This window comes from Balaenoptera acutorostrata, chromosome 3 (genome assembly GCF_949987535.1).
Source record: "Balaenoptera acutorostrata chromosome 3, mBalAcu1.1, whole genome shotgun sequence".
Classification (NCBI taxonomy): Eukaryota; Metazoa; Chordata; class Mammalia; order Artiodactyla; family Balaenopteridae; genus Balaenoptera; species Balaenoptera acutorostrata.
The window spans coordinates 127840714-127864605 of NC_080066.1; the positions used below are offsets into that span (position 1 = coordinate 127840714).

Genomic DNA, 23892 nt, shown 5'->3' on the forward strand with positions numbered 1-23892 from the left:
ACGCAAATTAATCAATGTGATACACCATATTATCAAACTGAAGGAAAGAAACCATATGATAATCTCAATAGATGCAGAAAAAGCTTTTGACAAAATTCAACACCCATTTATGATAAAAACCCTCCAGAAAGTATGCATAAAGGGAATTTACCTCAACATAATAAAGGCCATATATGACATGCCCATGGTCAACATCGTTCTCAATGGTAAAAAACTGAAACCATTTCCAGCAAGATCAGGAACAAGACAAGGTTGCCCACTCTCACCACTATTATTCAACATAGTTTTGGTAGTTTTAGCCACAGCAATCAGAGAAGAAAAATAATAAAAGGAATCCAGATGGGAAAAGAAGAAGTAAAGCTGTCACTGTTTGCAGATGACATGATACTATACATAGAGAATCCTAAAGACTCTACCTGAAAACTACTAGAGCTAATCAATGAATTTGGTAAAGTAGCAGGATACAAAATTAATGCATAAAAATCTCTTGCATTCCTAAACACTAATGATGAAAAATCTGAAAGAGAAATTAAGGAAACACTCCCATTTACCACTGCAACAAAAAGAATAAAATACCTAGGAATAAACCTACGTAAGGAGACAAAAGACCTGTGTGCAGAAAACTATAAGACATTGATGAAAGAAATTAAAGATGATACAAATAGATGGAGAGATATACCATGTTCTTGGAGTGGAAGAATCAACATTGTGAAAATGACTATACTACCCAAAGCAATCTACAGATTCAATGCAATCCCTATCAAACTACCAATGGCATTTTTCATAGAGCTAGAACAAAAATTTCACAGTTTGTATGGAAACACAAAAGACCCTGAATAGTCAAAGAAATCTTGAGAAAGAAAAACAGAGCTGGAGGAATCAGGCTCCCGGACTTCAGACTATACTACGAAGCTACAGTAATCAAGACAGTATGGTACTGGCACAAACACAGACATATAGATCAATGGAAGAGGATAGAAAGCCCAGAGATAAACCCACACACCTATGGTCACCTTATTTTTGATAAAGGAGGTGATAATATACAATGGTGAAAAAACAGCCTCTTCAATAAGTGGTGCTGGGAAAACTGGACACCTACATGTAAAAGAATGAAATTAGAACACTCCCTAACACCATACACAAAAATAAACTCAAAATCAATTAAAGAGCTAAATATAAGGCCAGGCACTATAAAACTCTTAGAGGAAAACAGGCAGAGCACTGTATGACATAAATCACGGCAAGAGCCTTTTTGACCCACCTCCTAGAGAAATGGAAATAAAAACAAAAATAAACAAATGGGACCTAATGAAACTTCAAAGCTTTTGCACAGCAAAGGAAACCATAAACAAGACAAAAGACAACCCTCAGGATGGGAGAAAATATTTGCAAACGAATCAATGGACAAAGGATTAATCTCCAAAATATATAAACAGCTCATGCAGCTCAATATAAAAATAAAAAAAGTATCCAAAAATGGGCAGAAGACCTACATATACATTTCTCCAAAGAAGATATACAGATTGACCACAAACACGTGAAAGAATGCTCAACATCACTAAGCATTAGAGAAATGCAAATCAAAATACAATGACATGTCACCTCACACCAGTCAGAAGAGCCATCATCAAAAAATCTCCAAATAATCAATGCTGGAGAGTGTGTGGAGAAAAGGGAACCCTCTTTCACTGTTGGTGGGAATGTAAATTGATACAGCCACTATGGAGAACAGTATGGAGGTTCCTTAAAAAACTAAGAATAGAACTAACATGCAACCCAGCAATCCCACTACTGTGCATATACCCTGGGAAAATCATAATTCAAAAAGAGTCATGTAGCATAATGTTCATTGCAGCTCTATTTAGAATAGCCAGGACATGGAAGCAACCTAAGTGTCCATCGACAGATGAATGGGTAAAGAAGATATGGCAGATATATACAATGGAATATTACTCAGCCATAAAAAGAAACAAAATTGAGTTATATGTAGTGAGGTGGATGGACCTAGAGTCTGTCATACAGAGTGAAGTAAGTCAGAAAGAGAAAAACAAATACTATATGTTAACACATATATGTGGAATCTAAAAAAAAAAAAAAAAAGAGTTCTGAAGAATCTAGGGGAAGGACAGGAATAGAGATGCAGACGTAAAGAATGGACTTGAGGACATGGGGAGGGGGAAGGATAAGCTGGGACGAAGTGAGAGGGTTGCATGGACATACATACACTACCAAATATAAAATAGCTAGCTAGCAGGAAGCAGCCGCATAGTATAGGGAGATCAGCTCAGTGCTTTGTGACCACCTATAGGGGTGGGGTAGGGAGGGTGGGAGGGAGACGCAAGAGGGAGGAGATATGGGTGTATATGTATATGTATAGCTGACACTTTGTTATAAAGCAGAAACTAACACACCATTGTAAAGCGGTTATACTCCAGTAAAGATTAAAAAATAAAAAACAACTGTTATGCAAGAAGTCCTCAGATAATCCTGAAACCTAAATAATAAGGACTAGTTATGCAAGAAGCAAGATGTGTGTGTGTGTGTGTGTGTGTGTGTGTGTGTGTATATATATTCTTATTACATTTGTTATCATAACATATTTACTCAACACATTTTCTGAATAGCTATAATGTAAAATATATTATGCTGGGAATACAAAATATACAAAGCATAGCTTGTTAGCTGCAACGATGTAACTAATTGCTGAGGATGACATAAACACATGCACATATATATGTATATTTGTGTGCATGTGTGTATGAAAATAACTTAGTATTTTATATTCTATATGAATTCTCACTTGTAGCATGGCTATCCCAGTTAAGCACAAATACCATATTATTTTCATACTTTTTTTTTTTTTTTTTAAAGGTCTTTTATAGCTACTTTATTTATTTATTTCTTTATTTTTGGCTGTGTTGGGTCTTCAGTTCGTGCGAGGGCTTTCTCTAGTTACGGCAAGTGGGGGCCACTCTTCATCGCGGTGCAGGGACCGCTCTTCATCGCGGTGCGCGGGCCTCTCACTATCGCGGCCCCTCCCGTTGCGGGGCCCAGGCTCCAGACGCGCAGGCTCAGTAGTTGTGGCTCACGGGCCCAGCTGCTCCGTGGCATGTGGGATCTTCCCAGACCAGGGCTCGAACCCGTGTCCCCCGCATTAGCAGGCAGATTCTCAACCACTACGCCACCAGGGAAGCCCATTTTCATACTTTTAAGAAGTCACCATAAAAGTTAAAATATTTATGATTTTAAAAATGTATCAGGATTCCTACATGGCTAGTTTTGCAGGAATAATGCTTAGGTAGGCTTGCAAGCTGGACCTGCTAGCAGGGATTATGTGCCTGGAAAATGAATGCTTGACTCAGAAATATTCTGGAGCTCTTACTAGTTTTCGTACCTGGCAAATGCTCAGACACATAACTAGATTCTTCAGAAGAGTTGGGAATCCATGAAATGAAGCTTTTGGAAAGACATGATGGCATACTCATCCGAAACTGGCAAGACTGCTGGCATCCAGCCACCTTTCTGGGTAGACCAGGGAAGTTGCCTCTGAGACGAAGTGCTATTAGATTATACCCCCTGCTCTGCAGTCACCTTGGGATGCATATCTTTTTCTCTACATTAAATGAACTCGGCTTTGCCTATGTCTATTGATGGCGTTCAGTCAATTACATCCTTGTGACACTAGAGACAACTGTGTCAGTATTTATCTTCATGTGCTATTATAGGATTGAATTTTAAGATCTTGTGCTGAACTTATTAATATTATCTATGAAATTTATTAGGAAGCAAAAAAAAAAAAAAAAAGGAAATTTAGGTTGTCAATAGAATCCTGGAAGTTAGTATATTCTATGGAGATAAGAGATCCTGGTCCTTGAACCTTTAATTTAAAATTCCCTAGAGCCAGTGGGTTTCACAGCTTCCCCAGAGAGTGTGAGCAGGGTGACAACGAATTGCCCTGTGGCTGTAGGAACACTGAAGCTTGGTGCATAACTCCGGAGGAAGCACACAATCCTGTGATTACCAATACGAATGAGGTGCTCCAAACTGTATCAATTTCCTCTGTGGTTACCTGAGCGTGTCTCTTATTTTTTGGAGAATTAAGGAGAGGTTTTGTTAAAAAAAAAAATTTTTTTTCTTTCTGAAACCTGTTTTCACGTAAACCTCCTACCATGAGCTTATTATCATGAGTATAAAGGCCAGTGAGGAAAAAATGTAATATTAAACTGTGGAATGGAACTTGCCACCTAAAAGCTGCATTCTTTAGAGATAAAACTAGTAATCAATTGGAAATCAGCCAAGATATTTGACAAATATAAGTTTGCATATTTACAGGATACACAGCAGACTGAAATCTGAGTTTCTAAAGAACAGGGACAGGGAATGGTTCAGCAGCACCCAGAACATTGCTCCTCTCACCACTCATACTCCTCATACAAAAGCGCATGTGTTGTTACCTGCCCCAAACGTAATCCTTCCGTATCTCAGTTAACCTTCCAAATTTAAAGTCAGATAATCTAATCTGCCAGCATCCTTAAGTCTTATATAAAAATAGACATTTTGGACTAATTGCTATTTTCCAAGTTACAGGAGAACCACAGAAAGAAAACAACATCATTGTTTATTGAAGTGTATAGTTTCATCTACTTCATTCTTTTTCTTGAAGACTTTGCCACCATGTAGTTAACAAATAATACATCAACTAAAATGTACAGCCACACTCCTGGAGTTTGAACAGATTGTGTTTAGTTTGCTTCTTCTCTTTAACAATATCCACACTACCTGCTATCCAAAATACCAGGGCATCATCCTCTAATAACCTAACACCAGTGACATTGTTAAACTTCTTAATATCATGAATTTAGGTATTTTTAATACTAAAAGCAAATACAAAGCACAGTATGTCTGCATTTTTTTTTTGTTAGAACTCTAACAGTGATTTCATTGAAAATAGTTAAAAATCTATCATATTCAGCTCTCACAGTTAAACAATTATCTGTGGAGAAAGTCAAGCAAAACTTTAGCTCCTAATATCTGCCTGAATTATCTATATATATTACTAGATAATTATGTAATCTACTCTTACAACTTCAGATTGCACACAGCATTGCAATGATTAGGTCTCCACAATTTAAGCAAAGGGATGCCTTGAAATAGGTGGATAATTTGGGCAAAGGACACGCAATTGCTGAAGCAGAAACATAAACTATGAAAACAAAAGAGTATTATAATCTGAATTAGCAATTACTTCCAATCTCCATTTTGCTTCATTGTACATGGCCAGTATTTAACCATTAGGCTTGTTGATTCTTTGGCATTAACCAATGACATAACACCATCATAATCATCACACACACACTAATACAATTCTTTTCCATTAGTGTGTATTAGTTCAAGTAATAGGCAGACTTAGGGAAATTATAGTTTAAATTGGGTAGCAATAATGTAGAAATATTGTTTACTAATCCAATTCCAAAAATCACCTCATTTTCTTCCCTTGTCCCCCCAATCTCGAAATACATAGAAAAAAATGTACTTACACTGCACTATGAGCTGCACCAAGGCTTCTCTTGGTTTCACATTAAATCCATTGTACTGGCTGGTCTGACATCGGTACATTCCTGACATTTCCCTAGATACATTCACAATCCTCAGTGTTCCATCATAACTCTCCATTTGCATTGACCCATCAGGCATTGCAACTTCTTTATCCGCTCTAGACCAAAGGATGATGGGTTTAGGTTTTCCAGTCACTTGACACTGCAGTTCTATTGTGTCTCCTTCTCTGGTGACCAAAGGTGATTTTTCCTGTGGAACAGTCAGATTGGGTGGAACTTGAAATGGGAAAAAGAAAATTTTTCAAGGTTAGTATGTACTGGTAAAGCATATTCAAACACAGAAAATCATAAGGAAACAACTTCTGCTGGTTGAAGATGTGTGACAATTCAGATGACAAAAATTACAGAGACCTTGGGGATAAGTGGCACTTACTCTCACTTAAAATAATTCTAAATTGTTTTCATAGAACTTTCTCAAATGAGGTCTTCAAACATTAGCAAAATAAATAAAGCAGTACATTGGAACCCGAATGGTCAACATAAGAACAATCTACTCAATGACTTGTCATTATCAGCCATTAACTGGGTCTTTAAGATCTGCATTTCACAGAAGAGTGATCCTACTTGCTGAGGTAAGATTTAGCTTTTCAGTCTTCTGCTTCCTATGCTGTTATCTCTTATCCAAGGATGCTATAAGAAAGGGATAAGAGACATTATAGACTTAGCAGGCACAGTAAATGCAATAGGAAAGAGAAAAAGAAGAACCTCTGATATAAAACCAGAAGTTCTAAATTTGGTTTAGAAACTGCTGCCAAACTTCTAAGGTTTAGGATTCGTTCTCTCCCTCGAGGAAATGAAATGGAACAACTGACTACAATGCCACACTCTGACAATCCAGTGTATTGTTCTTTTTGACTTTTAGTATTTTTTGACATTTTAATTTCAAATGATTTCACTTTAAGATTTTGAGATCACTGTAAATAGTTTGTCATGATGCTGCCACTATTTCTGTAAAATTAATTTTAAGTGAGTTTTCAAAAATATATTTCAATAATCTAAGAATTTAATTTTCTCAAGTAAAGCTAATTTCTGATTTTACTGAAGATATTTATGAGAAAATTAGATTGATTTTACAGGAACTTACCTTACTGTGCTGGAATATATTTATGTTAGGGTTTGGTGAAAAATGAACTAATAAGAGGCAAGTACTACTCAATGGGTTTTCCTACAAACAATATCACCTGTTCCACTGGAAGACTTTTACTTCTCATACAAATGTGTATGAATTAAAAAGTATTTATGGAATAGGACATCTATCAAAAAAGCATGGGCTAAATTAGAACGGCAGAATAAGAATAACCAGAAATATATGAATAATTCTATCCTTGTGATAAATGTCATATGCTTCCCCTCTTTGGAGTTATTACTGAATATGGACAAAAAGGCAAAGGTTTTATTCTCCCTTCTAGCATTACTGTGCTCCAGTGCCCAGGAACAAAAACAAATATAATTAATTTTTAAAGTATTTTTCAACTAATGTTGAAATGTTGTTCCTCTTTATTACACAGAGAAAAATAAGTTTAAGTACAAAGTGATATGAGAATTAGTTATCTTGCTATTTAAATATCTTCATGTCTTTTTAATTCCTTCATTTACTTCTAATTAAAAAAAAAAACGTAAATAATGCTAGCATCTTAGAAATCAGAAAATATGAAACACTGACCACTACCTTCTTGAAGCAGATATATATATATTCTAGGAATTGGCATTAACAAAAAACATGTTTAAAAATGGCTGCATTTTTAAAACCTACATGATTAGATAATTTACTCTTGTAAATATAAACAGCTAAATAATTTAGTTAAATAATTTGTTCTTTTTGAAGTGAACCACCAGGGAATGATGCAATTCTAAATAAGCGTCATCTAGTAACAATAGGATTGAAAGAAGCTGCAGTATTTATTCACCCTCCATGAGAAAGGACACAGAATAACAGCAATAAGCTCAGCATTTAACATTAATTATGCTCCTATTGTGTGCCAGGCATAGTTAGGGATTTTACATTTTCATTAGTTCTCATGACAATCCTAGGATCAAATATTTAATATTAAAATTTAACAAATGAGAACACTGAGAATGAGCGGATAAATACTTTGAACAGAACTCAAATTGAGGCCAATTTATAGCAGGTGGCCAATGCAGAGATATGAACCCTGAAGCAGGCTCCAGTAAAGTGTGGTGTCTGGAATGAATAACCTGAGTTAGTACTGGACTCCTCTTGCTCATAATTAGTCTCTTCTTATGGACAAACTGGACCAGTTTTACCTGCCCATCTCTTGGTTACTGTCTCAGGGACAATAAAAAAGAGTCAAGGTAGAAATGCGAGGGAGTAAATAACACATATGTTGCAAATTACCTTATCTATCTGTCTTACATCTTATATGTCTATTTTAAATATCTGTATCTACCTGTATGAGAATAATTCCCGTATACAAGTCAAAACTTCTTATAAGATATACCATTCCAAATAAGTATCCAAATTATGATACATTTATGTGAAATAAATGAAAAGAAAGTATACATTAAAAGATTATTTAATGGAATGTTATTATTTGAAATCGGAAGATTTCATATCTTCCAAAAACAAACCACATGACCTTGGCCAAGCTTAAGCACTCTGAGTATGAATTTCTTCATTTTTGAAACTAAGAATTTATACTTTACCAGCTCCAAGGTTATTAGTGTTCTGACTATAGGAACAAACAATAAAAAGTTAAAGATAGAAGCGGGGTTAATAATAAGTATCTATTTTCTAACTTAACAAGATGAATATTCAAAGATCTTATTACATTAGGCCAGTCTAACAAAAATAGATCCTTGACTAGCTATATATTTTTAAGTTTATCATGCTAGATAGTTCAAAAACTCCCTTGTTAATGTATGTTATTCATTTGTTAGATAAACTTTTCTCCCTATGTAATCAAAATTATAGAAATGTAAACCTCAGTTTCAATCTAGGTAAGTTACAAGTTGATTTTTTAATAAATTTGCTCATTTTAAAATAAACACCAAAGCCTAATTAAAATAAAGTTTATTTTCCATCTTTTCCATGAGGCTTTTAAAATCTTGATTTCAGAGTTAACCCTTTCTTTGCAACTTTCTTGGACAAGAAGGTCTTAAAACTTGTCATAGTTTTTATAGACTTCTCTCTCTCTCTCTCTCCACATTAAATTTTCCATTCTCTAGAATGCTCCAAATTATTATCATAATTTTTCTGTCAGGAGATTTTGTTTGTTCTCATGAATATCTCTCTGTTTTGCATGTTTATAATGTGAATTGTAACTTTACCCCAAGGTTCTTCCAGTCAGTGATTGCAGCCTACTACTATTTTCCAAAAGTCTTGCAAATCCCCAAACCTAAGGACTATTTATTTCTTGACTTAGTTGTTAGTTAATTATCAGACCACTTGATCTGCTAATTAAAAGCAATAGACTTTTCTTTGTTTCACCATCTTCTAACTCACCACTTCCCATCAGCAGCTTTGGTTTCTCTATCAAAAATATCTCTCATATCAGCTTATTTCTTTTCATGGCTATAGGTAGCTTTCTTAGTATAAGTCATCCTTATCTCTTCTTGTGACAGTGTCCTAAGTGGTCTTTCTGCTGCCAGTTTAATTCTTCCAGGCCTCCTGCTTCTGTGTCGTAAACTTTATCATCATAAATAAAATCATGTTCCTGTAACTATGAAAAACTTCAATCCTCAATGAGTGTGCTCATCATAATACTGCTTTAATTAAAAAAAATAATAACTGAAAACAGCCTGACAGATTAACTAAAAAAAATCGTGGTACAGTCACATAATAGATTATGATGCAGCCTTTTTAAATGATGATGTAATAGACCCACATTTATTGACAAAGATATTTATATTGTTAAGGAAGAAAAACATGCTAGTGAATAGCATGAATAGCTACAACCACTATTAAAAAGTGAGTAAAACATGTTACTGAGCAGTATGTGCAGTATCACATTTTTATATAAAAAAAGACATATGCTAATGACTGATAACAGAGAGTTTCTTAAAGGGAGAATATACATGATTCATCTTTATACTTGCAGCATCCCACACTCTATTTTACACATAATAGGAACTCAGTAAAAATGTTTATACCAAATGTACAAATTAAGACAGTGAGGCAGTTGAGCACTGATTTATGGAAGAGAACAAGATTTACATGGGGAAAAATGTAGAGGAAAAGAAAGCCCAGAAGGAACTATACCAAAACACTAACAGTGGTTCTCTCTGAGTGTGGGATTATTGGTAAACTTTTTTTTTTTGTATATTGTTCATTTTTCATTCTTGTACAATATGTGCTATGCATATTAGCATATTATAGTCTTCAAGAAGCCCAGAGAAAATTAAAATGTTAATGCAATCTATTATCCAAAGCTCATCTGATGAAAACTCCACTTTTTAATAACAACAAGTGTATCACTCCGGACATGGTATTTTAGAAACATAGTCTTAGAAATGCTCCTCTAGAATCACTCACTCCTACAACACTCATCACTTACAGTTTCACTGGCTAGTGAACCTCAGTGCCCTTGCAGTTCTTTCCTGTATTTGGCAAGTCAGGCCCTTGTCTTCTAGCACCCCCTACCTGCCCCGTGTGTTGAGATTTAGTTCAAAGTTACCACTTATGTGATGATACTTTGCCTACCCCTAGGCTGAGTTTGTTGCTCACTCTTCTTGACCACATATTATGTTATACACCCATTTAACCTGTACTCGAAGCTTCACCCTGTATCTTCTTCCATGTCTATATCCCTGACCAGATAGCTCCTTGAAGGCACAGAGTGTCTAACTCTATCTCTAAAGCCTGATGCCCTGCTTTCCTGGATGGCACAGACCAGGAAGTCATGAAATAATTGAGGAAGGAAGAGGGGGAGAGAGGGCAAGAGGGTAAGAAGGGAAAAAGATTAAAATCTGTGAATATAAAAGAAATAAATGTAATAGATAAAAATCATGAACATTTTTAAAAAGTAATAAATAACAATGAAACGTAATAATTCTATATAATTAGTAATCCATACAACTAGCAGAATCTCCTCTAAAATATATTGTTAGTATAGATTTCAGATGCAGTAGATCTTCAAATTTGTGAAGGTGTGTGAGAGATAAGAGAGTAAAAAAAGGATTCGTATAGTTTTCCTTTTCTTTCTCCTTTCCTTTAAGATTTGGATAGATAAGTTGTAAATTTAAAAAACAAACGAACAGAAAACAAACAAAAGAGCCAATTTGAGGACATGGCATTTAATTTTGTCATGATGTTTTTATGCTCTTCTCTAATCAACTAAATTATTTTTTCTTAAAATAGTCTCACAATGAAAACGTTAAGTAGAAAAATTTGAAATGTCTGCACCTTGTGAGATTTATTCATAATGCACTTGCTAGAAAAAAGTCCCTCCTAATAAAAACACAAAGATACATTCTTTGACGTATAATCTATACACTGTCCTTGCTTTGATTTTTCTTACCTGAAATGCTACTGTAGGAGATGCTATAATCAGAGAAACTTAAAAAACATGGTATGGCACCAAAACTTCTCGTTCCAAACATAAAAGAAATAGACAATATGAACAAACTGGTTTTCTGTCAACTTTTCCACTGTATCACAGACTGTAAAATAAAGTAAGTATAGAAAATATAAATGCTTCCATTTCTTCATTGGGAAAGAAGGTGGGGAAATTTAATCTTCAGTTTTTACTCAGAAAATGGCTGGCTTATTTTTCCTTACTCAGAAGAATACAGGGGAAGGTTAGTTCATCTCAACTACATGAGAAAATATCATGCTGTTTGAAACAAAGACATAAGAATATGCTTATTATGAACTTATTGGTTTAAATATGTAAATATGCATAGTGCACTTTAATAGTAGATGTTTAAACAAAAGATATACTTCTTTTAATACATTATAATTTTTTATAATAAACTAAGTAATAAGTAGAATTGTCTCCAGAAGGACAATCAGACTCATATTTTCAAGAATCTTAAAATAAGTATGGCACTAATTTAATCATATTTGAATTTAGGGGGAGAAGTATTTTATAGCACATATGTATGTTTTAGAGTAGAGTGTATAATCTATATTTAAAGCATAAGTAAATAAGACCAAAAATGTTGTGTTTATGAAAGTGAACCCCAGAAATCAGAAATCAAGAATTCTCACGCTGACTAGGTATATGTAAACACACGTAAAAAAGTTACGACTCAAGTAAATAGTGAATTTGTAGACTCAACTAATCCAAATGAACCAAATTTATTGTATTATTTAACCTTCAAAAACAAGAGGTGAGGTTAAAAAAATTATGATAGACTTGACGTGAGTTTCATCCTTGGTGATCTACTGATTGAAACTCCAAGGTTAGCTATATCCTTATTGCAGACCACACAGTTTTAAAGGAAAGATACCTCTATCACACTTGAGTGTTTTCTCAGTGTCCGAGTCAGCAGTTCTCAATTTTTTTTTTCCAACACATTACAGATTAGCTTTGTAAGCATGAGACTTGCACATGGATATAGTCAGATTTTGAGGTTTTGAAAAATCACAGGATAATTTTACATGGAAGTAAAGAACCGAATAGTTTGCCATTGCAACCACTATCAATGGCACATCAGTAATACCTTCTGATAATGGGCTATGGGACAAGCAGGATAAGCCTTTGGTTAAGTGAAATTGTCAGCATCTTGCAACTCCACTCCATTCTCTCCCATTCAATCAAGTACCTTCAATGTAAGTGAGAAAAATATCAATACTGTAATCTGTATTTTAAAACCTCCATACACTAATAGTGGAACTATTCTAATTCTCATGCACCTCATAGCTGATTTGATGAGCACACACTAAGATTTGGAATAACTGCCTTAATACATGGAATTTTTAAGAATAAGTGATCATTGAGAGATATTCATATGATGATATAAGGTACATTTGAGAATTCCCTTCAACTTAAAAATAATTCTAATCCAAATCTCCAAAATACTTTCTAAACTAATAAGCTTGACCCATTTTCTTAATAATTATATGTCAATTAAAATGTATAGTAAGATGTGCTTGAAAAATAGTCAAGGTGACAAAACAAATCCAACATGCTAAAGACTCCTCATTTACTAATGGATTTGCTCATATTTACTTTCTTTTAGAGACCATGACGGGTAACAATATTTGATGAAAGACAGAGACACTCTAGAGCTCATTTCTCATGAAAGGAATGAAGGTTGCCAATGGATACTTCCTGTTTTGTAAAAACACAGAGACAATATGGTGATTTATATGATATGCAGCACATAGAGTATTTTTGCAATTGTTGTCATTTTAAAATATGCAGAACTTCCCTGAGCCAAAGGTTAATATAATAATATATTGCATTGCTGCACTTCCTTCTGAATTACCTTCCCCCGTATAAATGAATCACTAAAATCTAATTGACAAATGCTTCTTCCTCCTCCTAAAAAAATCTTACCATTTCTGAATTAATCTTTCTTAAAAATCCTATTATTCTACCATTCAAATAGCTTTAGTAGCTCCCCATTTTCTAGAACGTCTAAATCCCATTGTTTATTTTCTGTTTTACCTGCCAAGCCTTATTAAGCCATAGTGCTTCTGTGAAAAGCTCGTTATTCAGTTTTGATAGGTCTCTTGGTCTGCTTAACACTTGGCTCATTCCCTACTCCTTGCCTTCCTTCCTTACTGCTTGCTTTCCTTCCTTCACTCCAGGAATGACTTTCCCGTCATAATACCCATCCAATGATTTCCCATTCTTCTAAGACCCAACTGAAACTTCCTGTTCTCTTAAGTCTCCTGATTTCTGTAACTTTTATTCATCCTCCATGTCTCTGAATTATAGTGTATCTGATTTATTCTATGTCATGACAAAATGTCTACTCTTTTACATATGTAGCCAAAACATTCTGAGGTCAGTACTAGGCTTTATCTATTTCCTCAGAAAATAGCTCCCACAACATGTGATATTTTAAAGTATTTTAGAGGTGCTTAATAAATTCATGATTGATTGATGGAGCATCAATCAAGGTTACTAAGCAACCAAAGTAAGAAAACTATTAATGAATAATCACCTCTTGATTATCAAAGGCTTAATTATAAAGTATATAAATTTCAAGATCATTTTCACACATCAACTCTTTCTATTTTTAGTTTAAAAAAACACAAAAACAATAGGTTTTCATAAAGTTAGCACGTATACTAGATTTTAATTTGGGCATAATAATGAAAGAGGGAGGTAAAATATTGGAAGTATTTGGTAGTATTGAGTAATTTGTCCATGCTATGGCTTTCCTCTATCATCAATTTTAAAAAACGGCTAGTTAGCTCTACAACAGACCATTTGGACCCATATTCTAAGACTTGTATTACTTACAGTCTTGTGGGTAAATCATATATGAAATAGGCACTTATTTTTCAACATGCCATCATACCATATGGTAAGCCTACTGTTTTTGTCCATAATATGAATAAGCATAAATATATCTCTTATCATACTCTATAAATAAAAACTGCCTTTTCTGCACTGACATACACACTTTTTTTTTATTGACTCACCTATAATAAATGAGGAGATGCTAATAAAACAGGATTGACAATGTTTTACAAATCTAGCTACAGAGAAAGAAGAAAGCATGTATTAAAAACAAACCTGAGGTTAAAATAGCACGGTGTTCGCATTTTGAAATTCTTAGGGGAAACGTGCATGCACACACATGCACACACATACACACACACCCACACATGCACAATCCTTATTTTTTAAAGAGTTATAGAAAATCTTATTACAATGGTATTGTTAGTTATTTGAAACATATGGGGAGAGGCAGGATCCTGAAGCGTAGCAACTCTGGAGAGTTTAGTATTAGAAGATGGAGGACATGCAGTGCCATTCAATCAGGAAAACAGGTTTGGCAGGCAACAGTTATGGCTGTTCCAATTTCCCTCTCCCAGCAGGTGTTGCTATGGCACAAGAATAGCCTCTGAGGGATTCAGTGGAACATAAAGTGTAAGATGAAAGAGCAAAAGAGAAAATCATTCTTTGAGTCGCATTCATATTTTCTCTGCTACACAAGCTAACAAGGCCAGTTGCAAGTAAATACAGGTTCTATTCTTGCTGCCTCATAAACAGATAAATGAAGGGGACCTTAAGCTGGGGTTGCTTATGTAGCATTTGCTTAAGTTTAGTTTTCAAGTATCTTGAATTGCTATGATCTTCACATAATTTGGTTTGCTAACTTGAGCTTATAGTAAAATATTTTCTAGAATCATTAATGTAAATCTATATCAACAAGACAATTTTTTACTGACATTTTTGGGAAAAGATGTGAAAGCATACTTTTTTTCTGAGTTTAACCTCCCTTTCCTGACTTATTGTATGTGTTTCTCATGTACTGAAGTACAGAAATGAACGACGGTCACTGACTAATTATGTAAAGTCTCGCATGTGAAAAACTTGTTTTCTTTGAGACAACTAAATAAAAAAACAGGACCAAGATAATTCTGCTTGCTAGTGACTCGAATTATGTTAACATTTTAGCAAGCTAGGAATCTGAACTAGACTGAGAAGACCTTGCTTTTTTTCTGTAATAAGAAAGGAGATACTATAATAGTCAAAACCTCAAAGTGCTAAGATCTTTAATTACTAAGATATGACCAGGTCATTTGATGAAAAGATAATCAATCTATAATCATTTCTGGGAAATAGGGGACCAATTCCTCAACTTAACTCTCTACTGTTAATCAAGTTCCATTTCATGTTTGGTATATATTTTTTTCAATAATGCAGAGTAAAGGTGGAAAACTATAGTTAATTGGGTATAAACAATTGATTAAGAATTTAAAGTTGAAAAGTTGAATACCACATTCTATACATGCATTATACAGAGTAAAGGTAACAAACAGGAAAGAGTCCAATAGCTTAAAAGTTAGCTCAGAGATTCCCAAATTCCTGGAATCCTGATATTCCATTACACATTTGTGTTCTTGCCTACTCACTCTTGAAAATGGCGCCATGATTTATCCAAATATATTTAAATGTGTGTATAAATGCACTATCCCTTAAATTAACATTATGGGAGTAACAAAAGCAGAACTGCATGTATGAAAACTTATGCCCTAGGCTGGAGCTATTACCGATTCATTTTAATACACATTTTTGAGCCCCTCAAATAGGTAAATATGCTTAAGACTGGGGGCAAGAGAGATAAATTAGACCTTTAACTACCTTTAAAACTTTCAGTATGCATTATGGAAGCTGATAAATAGGGAGAATTCTCAGTAACTGATAACTGCTCACAATCATTTTTAAATCAGAAGGCCTTTTTTAATTGACATGTATAGTCTGGAAGAGTTGTAAGTGTACAAGATTAGAAATTTGACTTGGACACAGGGCCTAACCACTTACTAGCTGTGCAATCTTGGATTGTCTTAATCTGTTTTCTCATCAGCAAATAAGGCTGAGGAAAAGGAGAATTTAATGAGAATTTAAAGGTAAAATGGCATAATGCACATTAGAGCATCCTCTGAAGTGTAAAGTATTTCAAGTTGTGTAATATACCTGTAAAGAGCAAGGCTCAGGTCTGGCAGCCTAGATTCAGATCTTAGCTCTACCACTTATTAGCTGCATGACCTCAGGAAAGCTATCTAGCCAGTATCTCTCAGTTTAAGGAAAGTGAATATAATATTACCTACTTCAATTTTCTTTTTTTAGAATTAAGCAGTATAATACACATAAAATCTTGAACACAAGGTCTCTCATATAGTAAACACTCAATGTATGTTAGTTATTATATTTTCTCCTCAATGTCTTTTATTATGGTGATATCAATGACTGTATTTTATTGTTCTGCATATATTTCTATATTGAGGGCAAATATTTTGTTTTATTCATACCTGTGATGTCTCAAGTACTGAACATGGGTACACATCGGGTCAACAAAATATTTTATAAATTTGATATATATATATATCTCATTACCATTGACAGCTGTCTTGGAAATATGCATTCATTTACGATGAGGACACTATTTGAAGAAGATAACATTTTGGAAAGGACAGGAGTGAACCTTTTTAATCTGAGTAGTCAGAGGCATCCCCCAAAGCCATCCAAGGAAAGAAGGTGCAGATTTCTGCCGTTAGTTATAATAATTTGAACCGTGTGTTTGGACTGTATTATAAAATGGCACATAATACAGATATCCTAGCGCCCATTCTATTCCTATGAAGTAATGAGGTTTGGACATTCCTCAATACATCTCTCTCTCTCTTACGAAGATGACAAAATGTCATTGCTGTACATTTTCACAAAGGTCAGGGTGTTGCCATGAAAACTGGGAACCAATAAGTAAAAAGGAACTGTCTGATCATGTTAATTATGTGATTGCTTTCCTGTGGGTGAAGGAATTCTAAATTAAAAGGATAAGCTATAAATTATATATCAAAAGTGCAATGAAAGCATAGCAAAAGAAAGATGCTTTAAAGAAATCCACAATTTATTTTATTTTCTAGAGGAGGGGGCCCCAATCCCTGGGTCGTGGACCGGTACTGGTCCGTGGCCTGTTGGGGAACCGGACCACACAGCAGGAGGTGAGAAGCGGGCGGGTGAGCAAGCGAAGCTTCATCGGCCGCTCCCCATCTCTCACATTACTGCCTGAACCATCCGGCCCCCTCCTCCCCGCACCACGCTCAGTCTGTGGAGTAATTGTCTTCCATGAAACCTGTCCCTGGTGCCAAAAAGGTTGGGGACCGCTGTTCTAGAGCAACTGTTGCTCACAGTGATAAACTCTTCAATGCCTAATGGCTAGAAAAATCAATTTACTTCTATAATAAAAAGGCCATTTGTCTCCTTGTAGAATCCATCTGACGTTGTTTGGCCTCTTATACATGATAACTCTGAACAATGCCTGTGGTTTACAAATTCCCTAATTAAATCACTGATTATGTACTACTGAATATGCCTTATCCTGTGGAAATAGACACTATCACCATTTTAATAAACATTTTGACATAAAATGAAGCTGGCTCTTTCATGCTTTGTCAAGAGCAAAGTGAAATAACCAGTGAACACAATGTTCCATCAACAGATCAGGACCACATGTTCTTTAGAGCAAATGAGGTTTAATTAACAGATCCATTAGCAGAGAACTGGTCAGTTAAAACATAGGAGAAGGGTTTTCTTATAACACATGGACACTTTATTAACAAATATTCTACAAATGCATGATTGTATTTTATGATCCATTCTGCCCGTCTGTAGAAGTATAGAATGCTACAGTAAAAATATGGGCCTGATTTTAAAACCACATTAAAAACTCATATAACGTCATTGATTGGAATGATATATAACTCATTCTAAGCTAATAAGTGTGTGAATAGAGTTTAGTACCATTTTATTAATATAGTTTTACATTCCATTTTATTCCTAAGCAAGGATATTTCCATTTAAATGTCAACTAAATACATTCTGTTTACAAGTATTATTTAGATAGTCTTGGTGAAAGTGGACTACTTATGTTTCATTTATAGTGAACTGTAATTCATACTAAATGCATTTTAGAGTGCAGACATTTGAACTCCTTGTCATTTTATTATTTCTACTTCACGTATTTAAATTACCAATATATTTCATACTGTGCATAGAACCTTTTTTTAAAGTGCAATGATATGCTTTTAATTTCACATCTTTTTAAATCTCATCATTATTATGGTAGAACATCCCTAAAATTTGGGAAATTCTGATGTATTTACCTGATTTATTTATGTACTCAGAGGAATCTGGTGCCCTCAGTTCTTCCCTTCCCCTGCAAACTATTGTCTTGTCTCCTTATCTAAAGCTTTCAGTTCTGAGCCTAGGCTGTCTCTTAGGCTGACTTTCACCCAACAGGACCACCCAGGCTCCAATTCTTTAGTCAGAGAGGTAAGAAGGCAGACATGCCATGATTTGGGTTTCCTGAAATGGATTCACTTAACAAAAATATTTACATTTCTCACAGCTTATCCCTGGAGTCTGAAATCTCATTACGTGTGCTTGCTCCGTTGAGAAGCTGTGTGTTTTGTGTAAAGAACCTGGGTTTTGCAGTCAGAATTGACCTATGTTCAACACTTTGAAATGCATCAGCATATGCTAATGTTTTGCTTCTCAAATTGGGTGTGGTTATATATGTGTGTAAACTATTTGAGCTTCATGCTTACAATTCATGCATTTTTCTATGTTTTTGTTACGTTGCTATGAAAGTTAAAAAAAAAATTCTTCACCATAGACAATGTGATCTACACTTGCGTGCTGCAAGTTTTAATGTATAGACTAGGGTTACTTTAATATGTAATTCATGCCACTCAGGAGTACACATCCCTAGATGTGGTTAGGCAGCATTTTAAAGACACAAACCCTGGGTCCACTCTTCTCAGGAAGCTAGAACAAGACAAGTATCATCATGTTGAGTTGCCCTAGAGAATTTTTAACCTAGCATAACGCTGAAAGTGGTCTCCTTTGGTGAAATGAATATTGCTCAATCTATGCACCTAGGTTAGAATAGGGTAAGGCCATGCCCCATTTTAGTGAGAGGAATATGAGATGGGCAAATGGGACCTGACATCCTAACACTCTTTGAAGTGGTGTTCTCAGAGTAGGGGAGAGTGTTGTGCCCCACTATCAACCCAACACATGGTCACATGAACCAACTAGAATATTACCTGAATTCCTTTTAGAATATTTTAATACCTGCCTACAGTGTGATCTTTTGATGCAAGGCCCTTGTCAAAGGCCATAACTGAATATCAGACTCACCTGCGATAGTAAAGGGACATACCCATGTAACGTAAGATGCTGCAAGCTTATACTGAATTTGGAATCTGAGACTGTAAACTTGAATCAGGTTATGGTTATAGGAAGTGAACAAGTACCTAAGCTTTGGGATCCCATTTCCCTCTCTATAAATGGAAGGCACTAGGTAATCTATAAACATCCTCAGTATTTAAAAACGATGCCAATAACTGAGACATTTAGAAATCTTTTTAAAATGTTTTACAAAATAGGTATATGGGGACCTGCTCCAATAATCTTTTATTTTTATTTAAAAATAGATATTCAGAATTCATAAATATCCTCAAATTGTGCCACCAAAATCCTAATTGTAATGATTTTCTAAATTTATTTAATCTCTTTGCTAAGCTCACTGATATCCCACAATGAAGGATGAAAAATTAAGACTGTAAAAACTAATGAGGCCCTTTTTATATATTAAAATGAATTCATTTGTAAGCAGATTTTCAGGGGAAAGTCCTTTGCATTAATGGTAGTTCTAACTTCTATTTTGGAGCTATTGTAAGAAATAGCTTTAAGACATTCCAAACTGTAAAATGAAACTTAGTCACTACAAACAAATTATATCACTATAATAATTGTTCTATCTAATTCCAGAAATCTAGGATTCTAGATCTTTTGCTATCACATAGACCAAAACGGCGATCAAACTGTTAGTCTATGGATCTAGTCTCTATGGCTACTTCTATTTATTTCTCTGTTGTTCAATTGATAATGGTAGCTTGGTAGTGTCATCTAAAATTGACATAAAAATTCCAAGTGTTATCATAATCATATCAATAGTGAATCTAATACCACTCACCACATTTCTATCTTCTCCTCTTGTCAAGAGATGCAGAGTGAGTCCTGGTATTGTAGCTTTAAATAATATACCCTGATTTACATCCATTCTCAACTATAAGTTTGATGGAGACATTTATTCTTCATCAGTTAATGAATATAATTTTCATAATTCTTTCTTTAACTTGTGTAAGTTATTGCTAGTTATTATAATATTAAGTACAAATTATGGAACTAACTAATTGTGTTCACTCCTCTGGATTAGAAGAATCTCTATTCAGTCATTTAAAATTCAAATAGTTTCCACGTCCCCATTGCTTGCATTTATAAGTGGATGAGGGTATAGGAAACATAAATTGGGCATTCTTTCCTATTTCTCATTGACCTGCTCTTATCTCAATGTAATCTGGGAATTTCAAAAGGTGTTTAATTCTGCCAAGTGAAGGAAATCCTCAACACATGACACAGTAATTAGACAATAGCTAATTAACCACTGTTAAACTATGGCTTGTAAGGTAGAATCTTGGTTCTGATAGTTGGGGAAGAAAGTGCTGGATATTTTAAGATGATAATTGGAGGAAAATCGTAAATCCGATGTTATTTTCATAATTAGATAGATTCAGTTTTATGAGAAAATTCAATATAAAAACATGATTAATGTTTATTCAACTACTACAGAAAATAGAGTTAATTTAATGCAGCCAATCTTTGCATTTATGCTCTCCCCAAAAATAAGCAGTATAAATACTGATATAATTTATGCTTCTCAAAACAACTTATAACTTCCTGACAAGGCCAACTAAAAATGTTTCAAATATCCTTCTCACTTTTGTAAATGATCTAATTGAAAAGAGAATTAGTGTAATTGTTGCTGTCTGTAAATCTCTTTCTCTCATTCTCTCTCTCTTATTTTCTCTCTCCTTCCTACCCACCTTCTCTCCTTCAATTTCCAATCCTTTCACTTGAAGAAATATAAGAGCTCACTTCCACTATCAAATTCCATGCATCAATATTAAAGTACCTGAAACAAATATAATCTTCACATGCTGATGAAAAGGTATTGAAGGCTCTAAAGATGCTGTAAATACAGGAAGTTTTCCACTGGATATTCCCCTCTTTCATTTGGTTTCCACTGACCACTCTTTTTTTCCATTTTCTTCATGGTTTCTGCTTTTTCCACCATGTCCTTGGACATTTTGTTTGTTTGTTTTTGCTTCACACTCTCTTCTTGGATAAGCTCATCCACTTCTAATTAAGGCAACTGCTTGTGAAGTCCATGTTCTACTTCTGACCTTTCTCTCGATTATTAAACCTTTTGTTTTGGACCATACAACAATCTTTTATTATGTATGGGTTTTAAAAATTATTTCTGCAATCTCTCCATAGACAGGCAAAAAAATAAAAGTATTGTTTAGCATATTGGAACGTGCAAACTTGATCACTGAATAGAGAAGGGAAAATTATCCCTACAACACGCTTAACCAGGAGGCCAATTCATCTGCCGACCTCCAAGAACATGGAGATGAACACGATAGACAGACTGTCCCCCATCTGAACCTTCATTCACCACCATTTGATAACCCTTCTTCAGGCCCAGATTAGCAGCACATTTCTTGCCAACAATCATTAAATGTCCAAGAAGACTTTCACTATTATCTTCTGCTGCAGAAATCTGGGATATATGTTTCTTGGGTATCACCAGAAAATGTGTTGGTGCCTGAGGGGAAATGTCATGGAAAGCGAGACACTGGTCATCCTCATAAATGATTTTGGCTGGAATTTCCTTGTGAATGATCTTCCCAAAAATCGTGTCACCACCAGGCCAGGCAGCCTGAGCCTTAGCCCAAACGCTACTTTCTAACTGGTCACCAGAAACTTGAGAATGTCTTACCAACCTTTCAAGTACACCTAATCCCAAACCAATCTGTCCTCTCAAACCTTTCCTTCAGCCCCTCATTCAGACCTAACATTCCTCAGAATGTGGCATTACCACATTCTGAACTGAAGTATAACATTTTGGAATCATAGAAGCGTAACACACTTTGGGAGGAGAGGAAGAACTCATCTAAGCAAATGGCTTTCAACTGTATGTTTTGAATACTGTGTGCACATGTATGTGTTTGTGAACTTAAGTCAGAATCCCCTGTCCAAATTTAATCGTAGATAGAAGTTCTATATATAAAAGAGAGATATATTTTGTTCTATGTGAAATGGCAAGGGAAATAAAAAAGGGTAAAATTCTCATCTGGTTACTTCCCTTCCCCTCACAGTTCAGTAGACCCTGAGAATAGTTTTTAAAAATCTCTAGTTGCCATTGGAACACCATTTAGAAATCAGTTACCTAGCTGATCCCTTTATTCTACAGATGGAAAGCTTTAGGGTCCAGCCAGACATAAGGTTGCAATGCTATTAAGTGGTAAATTTGGGCCTGGACCCAAGTCCAGGGCTCTGCACACACTAAGCTGCCTGATGTCAATCAGGCACTCTCACAATTGACTTGAGAGCACTGGTCACTGACTTAACTGCCCCTTAACGAGGTTGTGAGTGTCCCTCAGCACCTCATCTGATTCCTATCAACCTCTTCAGCTGAATAAATAGTCTCCCCCCCAAACCTGACCACCACACACACACTCGAATGGGCAGACTCTTTTTTTCTTATATTCCTTTTTTTCCACTCTATTTCCTCAAACTCTTTCTTAAAAGTATCCTAAAGCCGTGGTGGAGAGAAAAGGAACTAAGATGTAAAGAGGTTACCTGACTTCTCAGATGTAGTTTATGAGCGAGTCTCATGCTTCTTCTACCAGCTAAGCCTTCTGTATCTTTCCCTCTCTCACCTGACACATCCATAAAGTAATACATATCTCCACTGCCTTAATTTACTTCCTAATAAAAATTTTCTGCCTCCTCTCTCACATTATCACTAACTGACTCACTGAACACCTCCTCACAATGCAAAGGTAGTCTACAATGTTGGGAAAACAGAGGAAAAGTTTTCTTTGCCCAACTGACTGATTGCGAAGCTTCTGAAATGTCTTCTGAAACTCTCTTCTATTTCTCCACCGTCTTTCCTCTGTCTCTTTTTGGAACACTGCAGATTCATCCAATGAATAGGCCCTCCTGACACCAATCTGATTATGCTGCTACCTTGATAAAATTCTGTGGTCGTTCTTGACTGTGTGAAGGAGATCTAATTAATTCATTTCCTCCTAAGATCTAGTGCCAAATAATCCCCATTCTTAATCCAGCTCAGATGCCGCCTGCTCTATGGAACTCCTGCTGAATAGATTCAATAATTTCATCCTGTATGCTTCTATATCACTCTGATAATTTACAAAGCAAATACTTGACTTTATCTGTTAATAAAAATTTTCAAGTGTATGGGATATAAAATCCATGAACTAGACCTTATACATTTTTATTTCTTCCTATAGTCCCTTTCCTATAGTGGTTGTTTAATAAATATTTTGGGGGGTTGAATGTGCACTAAATTTCATGAGTTAATCTCAGAATTGTGGATGACAGCTCTACCTAATTTCTCTTTACCATATTGGAATACTTGGCATTACTCCTACTTGAATTGTCAGTTAACCTTGCCTCTCAAATTTAAATTTTCAACCACAATCTTCGTCCACTAAGAACAGATTATTTAAGGCTGATGGCTTGTGAAATAA

General features: G+C 35.0%; 2 protein-coding genes across 4 annotated transcripts in view; both read right to left on the reverse strand.

Annotated features, from left to right (window-relative positions):
• MDGA2 (MAM domain containing glycosylphosphatidylinositol anchor 2) overlaps window positions 1-23892 on the reverse strand; it is an 814155-nt gene that overhangs the window by 194577 nt on the left and 595686 nt on the right. For all 3 annotated transcript variants that reach the window (XM_007192803.2, XM_007192802.2, XM_057544648.1), the window contains one exon: window positions 5538-5831. In XM_007192803.2, coding sequence (XP_007192865.1) covers window positions 5538-5831 — 294 coding nt within the window. The remainder of the gene's footprint in view (window positions 1-5537; window positions 5832-23892) is intronic.
• On the reverse strand, window positions 21699-23080 carry LOC103015364 (adenosine 5'-monophosphoramidase HINT1-like). The gene is made up of 2 exons (XM_057544589.1): window positions 22976-23080; window positions 21699-22082 (listed from the first exon to the last, which is right to left on the reverse strand). The coding sequence occupies exons 1-2, from the start codon at window positions 23078-23080 to the stop codon at window positions 21699-21701; spliced, it is 489 nt and encodes a 162-aa protein (XP_057400572.1).